Source organism: Rhinatrema bivittatum, chromosome 6, assembly GCF_901001135.1.
Source record: "Rhinatrema bivittatum chromosome 6, aRhiBiv1.1, whole genome shotgun sequence".
In the NCBI taxonomy this organism is placed as follows: domain Eukaryota; kingdom Metazoa; phylum Chordata; class Amphibia; order Gymnophiona; family Rhinatrematidae; genus Rhinatrema; species Rhinatrema bivittatum.
In genome coordinates, this window is record NC_042620.1 from 255,523,189 (window position 1) to 255,537,230 (window position 14,042).

Below are 14,042 nucleotides of genomic sequence, written 5' to 3' on the forward strand. Positions count from 1 at the left end.
GTTGAGAAGTGGGAAGTTGGCACTACAGGTGATCCGGATGAAGACCTTGTTGGGGGCCCAAACACTACCAGGAGCCTCAAGACAACTCATGTGAGAAGCCCAGAGGGAGAGGGTATGGAAAGGAAATCGAGAGATGTCATGGTGAGTCCAGAGGGTGGTGCTGCAGAGACCCCAGTGAGTGAGGCTGTGGAGGAGCCAGCAGCAACCAGTGTACAGAAGAGGAAACAGTGGAGAACCTGGAGGACAAGTCCATGGACAGCCCAAAGGGAGGCACTGTGGAGACTCCAGCAACTGAGGATACAGAGGAACTAGCACTTGTGGTTCCCCAGGCAGTCCATATAGCTCCATCGGGGTGGAATTTGAACCCAGAACTAGCAAAGGACTTAAAGAACTGGAGATGTGCACTGCACAAATGGTACACTGGATGGTGGTCGTTCTGGGTCCAAGCTAAGGGGAGGGGATGTGAGGTAGTGCCCCTAGTGGTCTTCTAGGATCCTCTATTTTCCTTTAGGGAGAATATGCTCTATGGGCGGGATCCTGTAGGGCAGGTGGAGCTCAGAGGGCGTAGCCAGAGACTGGAGAATAAGAGATGGGATCCAGGTGAGGATAACCAGACCAGGCTAGGTTTCCTGCAATACTGTCCAAACACTGAGCTGAGACAAAGCAACACACTGTAAGTAAATAGTGTAAACTGTCTGAAGAGAATTGATGTGAATGTGTGAAGTTATAATAAAGAGTATTGTTTTTACAAGGCTGGAGTCAGTTTAGTTTGTCTCCAGACTCGTGGGAATCACCACTCGTTCCCACAGGCGGTGAGCTGAAAGTTTCGCCTAGGGTGCCTACTATCATTGCACCAGCCCTACTCTGATGAGACCACATTTGTAGTACTGTACACAATTCTGCAGACTGCATCTTAAAAATGATTAAATCCAAATAGAATTGATCCAGGGGGCAGCTACTAAAATGTTCATTGGTTTTCCTCATAAAGCATATGGGGGAAAAACTTAAAGATCTAAACATGTATACCTTGGAGGAAAGGAGGGAATGGGGAGATATGATAAAGATATTTAAATATCTTCAAGGAATAAATGCATAGGAGGATGGCCTCTTTCAACGGAAAGAAGGATCTGGAATGAGGGGCATAGGATGAGTGTGAAAGGGGATGGACTCGGGAGTAATCTAAGGAACTATTTCTTTACAGAAAAGGTGGTGGATGCAAGAACAGCCTCCCTGTGGAGGTGGTGGTGAAGATAGGACCACATCAGAATTCAAGAAAACATGGGACAAGCACAGAGGATCTCTGGGGAATAGGAGGGGATCAATAAAGCTGAGCAGGAGATGTGGATAGGCAGACTGGATGGTCCATATGGTCTTCATTTGCTATCATGATCTATGTTTTTATGTCTCTATCCAGATGTAACCTAGAAAATGACCTTGCACCTTACCTTATTGTCACCTAAAAATGTATTTGAAAACACTACCTCGTACCTTACCCCATCATCAGCTAAAAGGATTACTTAACAAAGCAGAGTTACTCTGTTACCTGGTACCTTGCACCTTACCCAGTCATCACCTGAAAAGACTACTCTGATATATCCCTATGTAGCCTGCTGATGCCTTAACTTCATTGTGCCTCCCCAAATGCTACCCTGTTATATCTATTGTGACTCACTCTGCTAGCGTCCTGAAACATTATACCAGAAATGCCTACAAACACTATTGCCAATCTGAACTTGGCTGTAACTCAGTTCAAGCTCTTGTGTTGGAAAAAAAAATGCAATAAAAAAAACTGATGATGATAATGCTGACGATCTGGGCAAACGACACTGTGTGCAGGAACCATAATTTCTCAGTTGATGGGATCCTAATATCGGAGCTGCATCCCATACTTATAGCAGGACTCTCTCTGGGCAGGATGTGTTTCTCTCTCCCCTCTTGGTCTACTGGTGCTACGTTCGGGTTGCTTTCCCCTTTCCTTGTTAACTGTACACAGTATGTTCTTGGCTGTGCTGCCTCTTTGCAGCCTCCCCCTGGGGTTGGTGGGGGCTCAGTAGGAAGCCGAGTGACCTGAATCTGGCTGAGAGAGAGAGACAGGCGGATCGGATTGCGAGGAGGGGGGAAGGGGGGGCGCTCTGGGTTTATATAAAGACATTCCCCCTTGTTTTGGCTTTGCTAGAGCACAGAGACTCGGAGCCAGAGGCAGCAAAAGCAGCAAAATGCAGGTAAGCCAAGGACATCACAGGTTCACCCTATCCATTAGTGCTACTCTCTGTAAATTAAGAATCTCCTTTAATTAATTGTTTATTTATTTAATTTACATGTGCTGACTGAAAGAGCCAACTTTAAGACAAAAAGCCTTGTTTACTAGTGGGCATAATGGTAGTTGCCAAGGTACCCGAAATACATCAAAACAGTAGAATTCTTACATTGGCTCAATGACATAAATTGCTAATCAAAATATTTGCAGACACATTTAGTTGCTAACTCTTCCCCTGGAGCAGAGGTGAAGCTTTTCTGCAGGTGTGGTGGAAGGTCTTTCTAAGATGCTGTCTAAGACTCAGGAAAAGGATTTTTTTTTTATCCTATTCAGTTTTTTTCTTTATCAGCTCGATGAAGAAGACAGGTTTGAAGATGGGAGTAGTGAGCCCAGAATAACTTTTGTATGCCAGCTCAAGTCAGTTTTCCCCCATCTTGCTATTATTGTGATTTATCCGTTTGACCTGGCTAACAAACTGTGATGTGTGGATTTTGAACTATTAAGAACAATTTCACAGATTCAATTGTACAATCAGATTTGAGGTAGGAGCCTTGTTAAGTCCATTTACACTCTAATAGTTGCTGGGCTGTTATTTCCCTGTAGCTATACTTAAGCAGGCTTCTATCTGTGTAGTGCTCGAAGTCTTTAGAGCGGAATTTTTCACTCGTTTAGAAAGCTGGTAATCAAAATAAAGTTCTGACCAATCCACATGAAAAGTATTTAAAAGCTGAGACTGATGTCAAATGGGATCCACCCTTAGCTCTCATGCCACTCTTTGAATGTTCATCCAGTTTGTTTCTTTTAACGTAGAACATTTACTTTTTGTTTCTACCAGCATTTAGCCGGCATACTACTTCGTTCAATTCAGATTGCAATTTAGCCCGTATAATCAGAGCAGTATTTTTTTCTGAGCAGTACAGTATTGTATCATCTGCATAAAGAGGAGGCGTTATTTAGCTCACACCTTTTCATTGGTAGCTCGAGGCAAGGAACAGTCGATATTTCCCCAAAGGGCTCACAGTCTAAGGGCCTCATTCACTAACAGGCCAATACAGAAAAACCCGCGGGAGAGCCAGCAAGTGCCTGCTCTCCCAACGCGCGCCCAGGCCACTCTCCTGGGCGCGCGATTCAGTAAAAAAAAAAAAAATGTAAATGAGGGCCCGTGGCAAAAGGAGGCGCTAGGGACACTAGCGCATCCCTAGAGCCTCCTTTTTGACAGGAGCGGCGGCTGTCAGCAGGTTTGACAGCTGACGCTCAATTTTTCCGGCGTTGGTTCTCGAGTCTGCTGACAGCCACGGGTTTAGAAACCGGACGCCGGCAAAATTGAGCGTCCGCCTTCCAATCCGCGGGCAGATTTTAAATTTTTTTTTATACTTTTGGGGCCTCCGACTTAATATCGCTTTGATATTAAGTCGGAGGGTGTACAGAAAAGCAGTTTTTTCTGCTTTTCTGTACACTTCCCCAGTGCCTTTGGCAGGCGTTAATTTCTGAAAGTAAAACGTGCGGCTTGGCTGCACATTTTACTTTCTGGATCGCGCGGGAATAACTAATAGGCGCATCAACGTGCATTTGCACGTTGCGGACGCTATTAGTTTCGGGGGGGGGGGGGGGTTGGCCGCGCGTTTTCGATGCGCTATTACCCCTTACTGTACAAGGGGTAAAAATAGCGCGTCGAAAACGCGCAGCCAAAACCGGGGCTAAAGGTGCGCTCGGCCTGAGCACATCATACTGAATCAGCCCGTAAGCATTTTTCCCATAGACACAGAATGGGAGAAGAGCCTTAGTAAATCAGACCCTAAGTTTCTACCCGAGGCAATGGAGGCCGAAGTGACTTGCCCAAGGTCACAAGGAGTATGTTAAAAGAGTGAACAAAGAGATGTTAAAAGGGTGAACGATATAGGGCCTAGAAAGGATCTCTGAGGACCTATATAGTTCTGTACCTCAGGGTCTCACTACATCAGGGGTGAGCAAGGCCAGTCCTCAAGAGTCATAAACAGGCCTGGTTTTCAGGGTATCCAAAATGAATATGCATGGGATATTTCTGCATACAACACAGACCGTGCATACTCTTTACTGATCTCCTGAAACTCAGGCCGGATTGTGATTCTTAAGGACCAGATCTGGCATCCCTGCACAACATCCTGTGTTTATACCGATCTCTCTGCAATAGGTGTGATCCAAGTCAACGTTTCTCAACCTTTTGCATTTTAGGGACCGGCTTGGCTGCCTTCCTTAAATTACATGGACCAGTTGTGGCATGGGGAGGGGAAATATACTAGTCGTCCCCCCCCCCCCCCCCACCCAACTCAGTTTTTTAATCTCATGGGTTAAGTCTGCAGTTGCTCTGTGTCATTTTAAGAAGGTAACTAGCCAGCTTAAGAAAACTGTTTTCTAAACTTATTTTCTAAATAAGTTGCTCTTATTTAAAAAAAAAATCTCCCTCTCTCTTTCCCTCTCTCAGCCAGCTAACAATATGATCCTCAGAAAAGAAAAAAAAAACAAACCTTCTTCACACTCCCAGCCAACCCACCAGCTGACTGAAAAAAAAATCCCTCCTTCTCCCTTTTCCTCCCCCATCCAATCATACACCAGTTCCTTGTTAAAAAAAAAAAATAAGAAATTCCTCCCATCCTCTTTCTTCTCTATGCAAGTCAGCAACACTACTACAGTTAATAACCCTACACCTTAGACTACTTTTTTTCCCAGTTGGGGCAGATCTACTGGCCCTTTCTCTAGAAAGGGAGCAATTGCAGCTAAATATTAAGGAGCTGGCATGAGACTGCATCAGCAACTGCTCCGCTCTCAGGCTCCTTGGTGGCCCTGTCCCCTCCTGGTTTTTGTACAGGACAGGGCCTGAGAGCAGAGCAGACCCTGACTCAGTCTTATCCTGGCTCATTAACATTTAGCTGCAGTGGCTCCCATCCTAGAAACAAGACCTCAGAACCAGCCCCGAACAGAGTAAAAAAGGTCCACGGGGTAAAAGTATCTGCTGGCTGGAGGGCAGTAGAATGTGTGCAGCTGCAGGGCAGCTCTTGATTCCTCCTCATCCTCCTGTGATTCGTGGACCAGAAAAATATTGCTGCCAGGGACCAGTGTCAGTCCATGGACTGACACTGGTCCCTGGCAGCAATATTGAAACACTGATTTAAACCAGGATGCTGTGTTTTACGTTATACCTATTGACATTGATCTATCCAGGTGCATCTCCAGATTTATAGGGTCAAAAGCCTCAGCTACATCTAAAAGCACGACATCAGTTGTGAATCCTTTGTTGCTTTACAAGGCAATGTTATCAACCACTTTTCTTAATACTATTTCAATGAAATAGACTTTTTAAAAAAAATAAATCCAAACTGGAAGGGTGATAGTATATACCTTTTCTGTATGATATGATAAATTAATTAACTTTATTTAGTTACAGGTCGATACTGTAAGACCGCGGGAGAGCGGACGAACGCCCGCTCTCCCGGCGCGCGCACCGGCCCCTCGCCGGTGCGGGCGATTCAGTATTTAAATGAGGCGACGCGGTGCAAACGAGGGAAAGGAGGCGCTAGGGACACTAGCGCGTCCCTAGCGCCTCCTTTTGGCCTGGAGCGGCAGCTGTCAGCGGGTTTGACAGCCGACGCTCAATTTTGCCGGCGTCGGTTCTCGAGCCCGCTGACAGCCACGGGCTCGGAAACCGGACGCCGGCAAAATTGAGCGTCCGGTTTTCGGCCCGACAGCCGCGGGCCGAATTCAAAATTTATTTATTTTTTTTTTTACTTTTGGGGACCTCCGACTTAATATCGCCATGATTAAGTCGGAGGGTGCACAGAAAAGCAGTTTTTACTGCTTTTCTGTGCACTTTCCTGGCGCACTTTCCTGGCGCCGGAAGAAATTAGCGCCGACCTTTGGGTCGGCGCTAATTTCTTAGAGTAAAATGTGCGGCTTGGCTGCACATTTTACTTACTGAATCGCGCGCGCATACCTAATAGGGCCATCAACATGCATTTGCATGTTGAGGGCGCTATTAGGTGCCGCAGGTGGGCCGCGTGTTTTCCTCCCCTTACTGAATAAGGGGTAAGGGAAAACACGCGTCCAGAGCAGGCTGACAGTGCGCTCCGACGGAGCATACTTTATTGTATCGACCTGTTAGTGGGGAAGGGTGATTCTATAATGCTCTGAGTAATGTAACTTTGTAAAATCACTTACAGGAATTTTTTAAAACTAATTTTTTCCTTTGCAGCCTTTATCCTATGCAATGTTAAAAAATAAAATGAATCGATTACAATTTGCATATTCTGCGTTAGCACATGATAACAGTTTTTGCTTACTTATGTCTCCTGATTTTTTTGAGCATTCTGTGAAGTGGATAGAGATTATTAAGAGTGCTTTTTTTGCTTCGGAAGATGCTTTAACACTTTTTCACCATAAAACTGTGTGGGGTTTTTTTTTTTTACTCTGAGATCTGAAGAGGTGTCTGACATGGGAAACTCCGTCTATATATTCTCTGAGTCATTGTATGAAAGGCATTTATATAAAATCTATAGCTATTTACTGTTTGTAAAATATATTTATAAAATATAATTACTGATCTGAGTTTTGTGTATTCTCAGGTCTCCTCTGCCCTTTTCTCCCGGCTTCTTCTCATTTTGGCAACTGTGGGCATGGCCACCCTGCAGGCACCTAAGGCAGATCAGAAAGGTAACACTTTCTCCCTCTCAATCTGGGGATTGGCAGTCAATTGCCAGGTTCTTGTGACTTGGATTGGCCTCTGTTGGAAACAGGATGCTGGGCTTGATGGACCCTTGGTCTGACCCAGCATGGCAATTTCTTATGTTCTTAATATTTTGTGTATGTCGCCCAGTATGTATATTCCCTCATCCTGCTGCCAGACACCAGGACTGGTATCCAGGGCACCTGACTAAAAGGGGCCCTACCTTCAGTGACTTCACACATTTCGCATGCGAAAACCCCTTAACGCATGCGAAAATGCCTTTAACGCATGCGAATGTATGGTGCGATGCAAATCAGAAAAAGAGGAGGAGTGGGGATAGGTTGCATTAAGGCTTTATTGCATGTTGTGTGTGAGAGAGAGAGAGAAAGAGAGAGTGAGAGAGACTAGCCATAATTCCCTCACACTAGATAGGTTTTTATATCTCTATGGGAGGCCCACCTAGTAACTCGAGGTGAGGTTTAGGTATTAGTGTAGGGGTTAGGGGCCACTTTGACATTCAAAGTGAGATGTACGAACAGAACAGTGCTCTCATGCGAAGATTTGATAACCTTCGGAGTGAGGAAACTCACTCAAAGGTGAGATTTGTGCAATGTTCTCTCAACCTAGTTGCACAAAATGGCGCCGGCCGTACGGCAAAACGATTCGACTGCAGGAGGTCGTTCCCGGACCCCCGCTGGACTTTTGGCAAGTCTTGTGGGGGTCAGGAGGCCCTCCCAAGCTGGCCAAAAGTCCCTGGGGGTCCAGCGGGGGTCCGGGAGCGATCTCCTAAGCTCCTGACGCCGTTTTGCCATACAAAATGATTCGAGTGCAGGAGGTCGCTCCCGAACCCCCGCTGGACTTTTGGCAAGTCTTGTGGGGGTCAGGAGGCCCCCCCAAGCTGGCCAAAAGTCCCTGGGGGTCCAGCGGGGGTCCGGGAGCAATCTCCTACGCTCCTGACGTCGGGGGACAAAAAACAAAATGGCGCCGGCGCTACCTTTGCCCTGTCATATGACAGGGCAAAGGTAGCGCCGGCGCCATTTCTACAATGCACCGCAGGCCCAAGAGTAAAAGATCACACCGGGACCCCCGCTCTGGACCCCAGGTAATTTAAGGCATTTTGGGGGGGTTCGGGAGGGTGGGGGATTTATTTTAAAGGGTCGGGGTGGGTTTTAGGGTTGTTTTAGTGTGCCGGTTTTTTCCGCCCTCCCCCTTCCCCTCCCCCTTCCCCCGATTTACGATTTTTGACGATAAATCGGGGGAATTCCTATTGTATGGCGCTTCTAACGATTTTTGACGATTTAAAATATATTGGACGATATTTTAAATCGTCAAAAAACGATTTCAATTTTTTTCCTGTAGCTAGGAAGAAAAGGCATGAATGATTTCACATGTTCTCAAAAAGGAACTCCTACACATTTAAAATCCACTGCTGGTGTTTCTTGTTGCTACAAGGTGCTAAGAGCAGGTCTTAGGTGCTGGTCTGGATCTGAGCGTCAGGCAGCAGTGACTTATCCATGGCACACCTACTCAGGTCTGAAGGCACACCAGTGTGCTATGACACACTGATTGGGAAACACTGATCTATGCAGAAGAGGGTTTTCCTACAGTACTACCAGCTGTAATACTTGGGCTGCATCAGGAAAAATAATATTTTCTTTTTCTTTGTGTGGCCTTAGCCAAATCAGGGGAAATGCGGACTCTAAAATGTAAAAACAAAGTACAAAAAAAGAGCTTTATCTCCCAATCTCTGTTGGGTTCAAGTACAAAATTAACTCAAGGGCTGAAGACAAATTAGTTTCTTTCTCAGATTTCCTTAGAACACAAAGGTCAAGAAAGTCAAAAAGCATACAAGGAGCCACAACTTGGTTCTAGGGGTGTGCAGCAGGAAAAAATTTATTGTGTTTGAAAATTCATTTCGTGGGGACCCTGATTCATTTCTTTAGTTTCAAAATGAAAAAAAATGCATTTTTTAGTTTGATTCATTTTCATTTACCATTAAAGTCAAAGTCGGAAGCATTTACAGGTAATTCCCAGCCTATATTTGGTTCCAGAATAGGGATTTTCTAATCAATTGTCTTAAAACTTGTGGGAAGAAATCAACAGAAGGGGAAAAGAACTCAAAGATACCTAGAAAAGCTGGTAAGATTGGATAGTGGCACAAAAAGTGGCACGAATAGCCTACAACTCTATAAAGGGGTATTAGCATTGGCAGAATTTCACCTATTCACTGTGAGAAGAGTAGAGAAGTAGAAAAAGTGTGCAGAATATCCCAGGGCACTAAGAGGGCACCAGCAACAGTGTCATGAACCTTGATGACATCTCAAGCAGCAAAATGGCATCCAATGGGGCATTATTATTATCCTATGGCAATATGAAGGGTGAACAAAGCAGAAAAAGCAGCAGAGAAACCTGCAAGGCAGACACTGATAAACGGGCCAAGCAGCACACAAAGTGGCTTGAAGACTCCAAAGCAACATGAAAGGTGCAAAGCACACACACACCCCACCCCCGACTGGCAAGATGTTAGGTCTGGGGTCCGACAGCAAGGCAGTTTGGCAAAGAGAACTCTTAAGTTGTAAGATCTTGACATGGAAGCAAAACTGAGTGGCATAAAGATCCTCAAGGTTCAGGGTGGAATTTAGATTTTCTTGTAGAATTGGCTTTCCCAATGAAAATTTTATTACATTCAGTACATGGCAATGGCTTCTCTAATGACTGTTGTGTGGTTTCCCTGGAAAATGGTGAGGGCTGCTTTATAGAGAAACTATTTTCCTGGAAAGTGCTGAGGGCTGCTTTATAGAGAAACCATTTTCCTGGAAAGTGCTGCTGAGGGCTGCTTTATAGAGAAACCATTTTCCTGGAAAGTGCTGAGGGCTGCTTTATAGAGAAACCATTTTCCTGGAAAGTGCTGCTGAGGGCTGCTTTATAGAGAAACCATTTTCCTGGAAAGTGCTGCTGAGGGCTGCTTTATAGAGAAACCATTTTCCTGGAAAGTGCTGAGGGCTGCTTTATAGAGAAACCATTTTCCTGGAAAGTGCTGCTGAGGGCTGCTTTATAGAGAAACCATTTCCCATGTTTTTAGCTGACCTCATAGCTGTGAGGGTTGGTTTTTTTTTTTTCAAGAGAGATTGGAGGACATGTATTTCCAGTAATTTTCTAAATTTCAGTAAAAAAAAAAGAAAGTAGAGGATGAGATTTAACCACTTTGGTATGACATCTGACCAAATTTTCTGAACACTCCATTTTGTTATGAATCAACTTTAAATGCTGATGAGCTGGTAAATTATAGATCAGTTCCAAGCCTCACATTTGTAAGTAAGATAATCAAAGATTCTTGTTTGCAACCCGCTGCTAATATATTTGGAAGAAGCAAATTTATTTGACCCATGTCAATCAAGATTTTGGAAGGGTTATTTCATTTAAACTGTATTGGTTTTGGTTATGTATGAATTATTCTGAATTATAAATAAAGATCCAAGATGAGGTTTTAACCTTTTTAGATTTATCAGTAAAGTTATGATACGTATTATATTGAATTTTTGTAACTAATATTGTATAAGATATTGTATTTTTTATAGCTTGTTAGCCACTTTAGATCACATCTTTTTATGAATGAGGTAGTCTATAAATATGAAATTAAATGTAATGAAAAACTGAAAGATTGAGGGAATATTGCTATCATTGTTTCAGTCTTTTCTAACACATAGATCCTAGTAGGAAGTGATAGATGATAAACATTCTGAACTACTGATATTAAATATTTAAAATAAATAAATAAATGGGCTGTAACCTTCCACAGAGTTTGGCAATATCCCCCAACCTTTTCAACATCCACCTCCTTCCTTTAGATTGTGGAAATCTTTGAGCGTGTCATACAGCTTTATTTTTCTGATGGAATTTGACTTTTATAGAACAGCTGTAGCTCTTAATAGCATCTCACAGGAGATTACCAAGTGGTTGATGCAAACTAAAATCACCTGAAATCCAAATAAAACTGTACTTCTTTGGGTGAACCGAACATTGGTGCTGGCTGATGACCTTAAGTTTGAGTTAGTAGGGACTCCTTTGGTGTTAAAGACAGCAGTTCGTAATCATAGGGTCATTTTTTATTCCAAACTAGTGTATGGCCTCATTGGGATTCCTACAGAGGTGTTGCCTTGTAAAAGTGCTATGCAGTTAGAGAAGGCGAGAGGAACATATCATCCCTGCCCTAACACCCCCTTATGATGCTGCTGCAATGGTTGGTTGCTTCCTTTGTTTATATTAGAAAGGAGTTGTGAATTTTTGTGTTGAAAGTCTAAGGGAGAGAAGTGTTTCTTTTGTGTTCCCATTTTCCTGTAGAAAGCCCTAGATGCAGTTCAGTGGGTCATGGATTTTTGAAGATTAGAGAAACTTTCAAATTGATTTACCCTTTGGAGTTTAGAGAAGATTGTTTATTTTGGAAAGAAGTTTTTCCACTCTTTTCTCCTTTTTTATTTGGTAATTTATTTCCCATATGGTTCTCTTGGCCAGAGAGAGTCAGTGCCTACACAGCAAAATCTTGGAGGAGAGGATACCCATTCAGTATCCAGCAGAGGAAATAGGAGAGAGGAGAAGAGGTGGCAACCACAAGGTGCTTGCCTCCTACAACAGAACGCCATTCAGTATTATCGAGGAGCATGAAGGAGGTACCTAACTGTAATGTGAGGGGACTTTGCTTCCCGCACTAAAAGGTGAATTTTAAAAGCCATAGGCTCGCCAAAACTGGGAGATGGGCACACACCTAGTACATGTGCGAGTCTACCTGATTTTATAAACTACGCACATGCACGCACAAGTACCAAAGTGCAAATATCTTCCATTGGGGAAATAAGGTGTAGAATGTGGGCGTGGCATGGGCGTTCCAGGGCGGGGCAAAGAGATATGTGTGCATGTTGCTATGCGATTGGGCATACGTCCAGGACCATTTCTATGCAATTTTACTTCTCCATTAGGTGATCTGTCAGAATAGAACAATTTCTAGTCACATATGAACTGATTGAGGGAGTCTAGGTTAACCTGAAGTGCAAGCTAAAAATCCAGGGGAGTCTGGAGGACCTAGTTATAGACTGGGCAAACTGGTGGATTAACTGGTGAAACTGGTCATAGTCTGGAGTCTGGACAGACCTGTATAAAATTCCCTCACTTGCACATCTCAAAGCTGACATTTCCCTGCTGTGCAAGGACACTTTTAAAATTAGGAGCACACATACACGTGCCTGGCTTATTTATTTATTTGATTCTATGTTGCCTTTCACAGCTCAAAGTGGCTTACTAAAATTTACATACATAATATGTCAACAGTATATAAAAAAAAGACAAAACAGAACGTAACCATCAACCAGACAAGATAAAAGCATCTTCATGATAGGAACCAAAGGTAGCATCAGTTTATCATACTTTCATGGTAGCCTACATTTCAATAATTATTCTGTCTGTCAAATGCAACTTGAAATAAATGTGTCTTGAGCAGCTTCTTAAAAATAGTGGTGCATTCAGTCCATGGGCAGAGAGTTCCAAAATGTAAAGCAGGCAACGAAGAAAAGGCGCTCCCTAATGTCAGTGAGCTGTACTTCCAGAAGGATGGTATTTCTAAAAACTAGGGGTGTGAATCGTATGATCGATCGTCTTAACGATCAATTTTGGCTGGGGGGGGGGGGGGGGGAGGGAAATCTGATCGTCGTGATTTTATTTTTTTAAAAATCGTAAATCGGGGGAGAGCGGGAAAACCGGCACACCAAAAAAACCCTAAAACCCACCCCGAACCTTTAAAACAAATCCCCCACCCTCCTGAACCCCCCCCAAATGTTTTAAATTACCTGGGGTCCAGTGGGGGGGGGGGTCCCCGACGCAATCTTCAGCTCTCTGGCCACGGCTGCGTTGAGAAATGGCGCCGGTGGCCCTTTGCCCTTATCATGTGACAGGGCAATGGTAGCGCCGGCGCCATTTTGGTTCCTGGCTCTCGACGTCACGCATGCAGGAGATCGCTCCCAGACCCCCGCTGGACCCCCAGGGACTTTTGGCCAGCTTGGGGGGGGGCTCCTGACCCCCATAAGACTTGCCAAAAGTCCAGCGGGGGTCCGGGAGCGACCTCCTGCACGCAGGCCGTATTGCCAATCTTCAAAATGGCGCAGGCGCTACCTTTGCCCTCACTATGTCATACGGGCGACGGTCACCCGTATTGACAAGCGTGACGTCGGGAGCCAGGAACCAAAATGGCGCCGGCGCTACCTTTGCCCTGTCACATGATAAGGGCAAAGGGCCACCGGCGCCATTTCTCAACGCAGCCATGGCCAGAGAGCTGGAGATCGAGTCGGGACCCCCCACTGGACCCCAGGTAATTTAAAACATTTGGGGGGGGGTTCGGGAGGGTGGGGGATTTGTTTTAAAGGTTCGGGGTGGGTTTTAGGGTTTTTTTGGTGTGCCGGTTTTCCCGCGCCCTATTTAACGATACAATACAAATGCCCCTGACGATAAATCGGGAGCATTTGTATTGTATCGTGCACTCTAACGATTTTGGACGATTTTAAAATTATCTGACGATAATTTTAATCGTTCAAAAATGATTCACATCCCTACTAAAAACCCTCTTTGAGCAGAGTGTAAAGCCTGAGTTGGATTGTAAATACCCAGTTGTTGGTTAATCCAGAATAACGAATCAATCTTGCAATTTGTGGATCTGCAGTGCAGTTTTGAATAAAATGTGCTCATGTATAGGGAAGTAATGAAGCTCACGGAGCACTGGAGTAGCATGTGCAGATGTTTCATCAAGCGCTATAGTATCCTGAACTCAGCACAGCTTTAAGTTGGGACAACATATTTAAATTACAGTCAAGTAGAACATCTAGACTCCTTACACATGAAACAATGGGAATCAATTGGTCTCTCAACATAAATGATGAGGGAACAACTAGTTTTTCATTTTTTTGAAGTAACATGACCTCAGTTTTGCTCAAGTTTAACGCTAATCTATTACAGGTTAGCCAGTGGTGAATTACAGACAGAACAATGAAGATCATGGCAAATGTGTCTGACCAGGTGAAAGCTACAGGAATGAGAAATTGGATAATG

General features: G+C 44.3%; 1 protein-coding gene across 1 annotated transcript in view; it reads left to right on the forward strand.

The window, feature by feature from the left end:
• The first annotated feature begins 2,070 nt into the window (after positions 1 to 2,070).
• Positions 2,071 to 14,042, forward strand: part of LOC115094136 (microfibril-associated glycoprotein 4-like) — a 55,048-nt gene continuing 43,076 nt past the window's right edge. The window contains exons 1-2 of the mRNA XM_029606878.1: positions 2,071 to 2,222; positions 6,853 to 6,940. Coding sequence (XP_029462738.1) covers positions 2,217 to 2,222; positions 6,853 to 6,940 — 94 coding nt within the window. The 5' untranslated portion in view covers positions 2,071 to 2,216. The remainder of the gene's footprint in view (positions 2,223 to 6,852; positions 6,941 to 14,042) is intronic.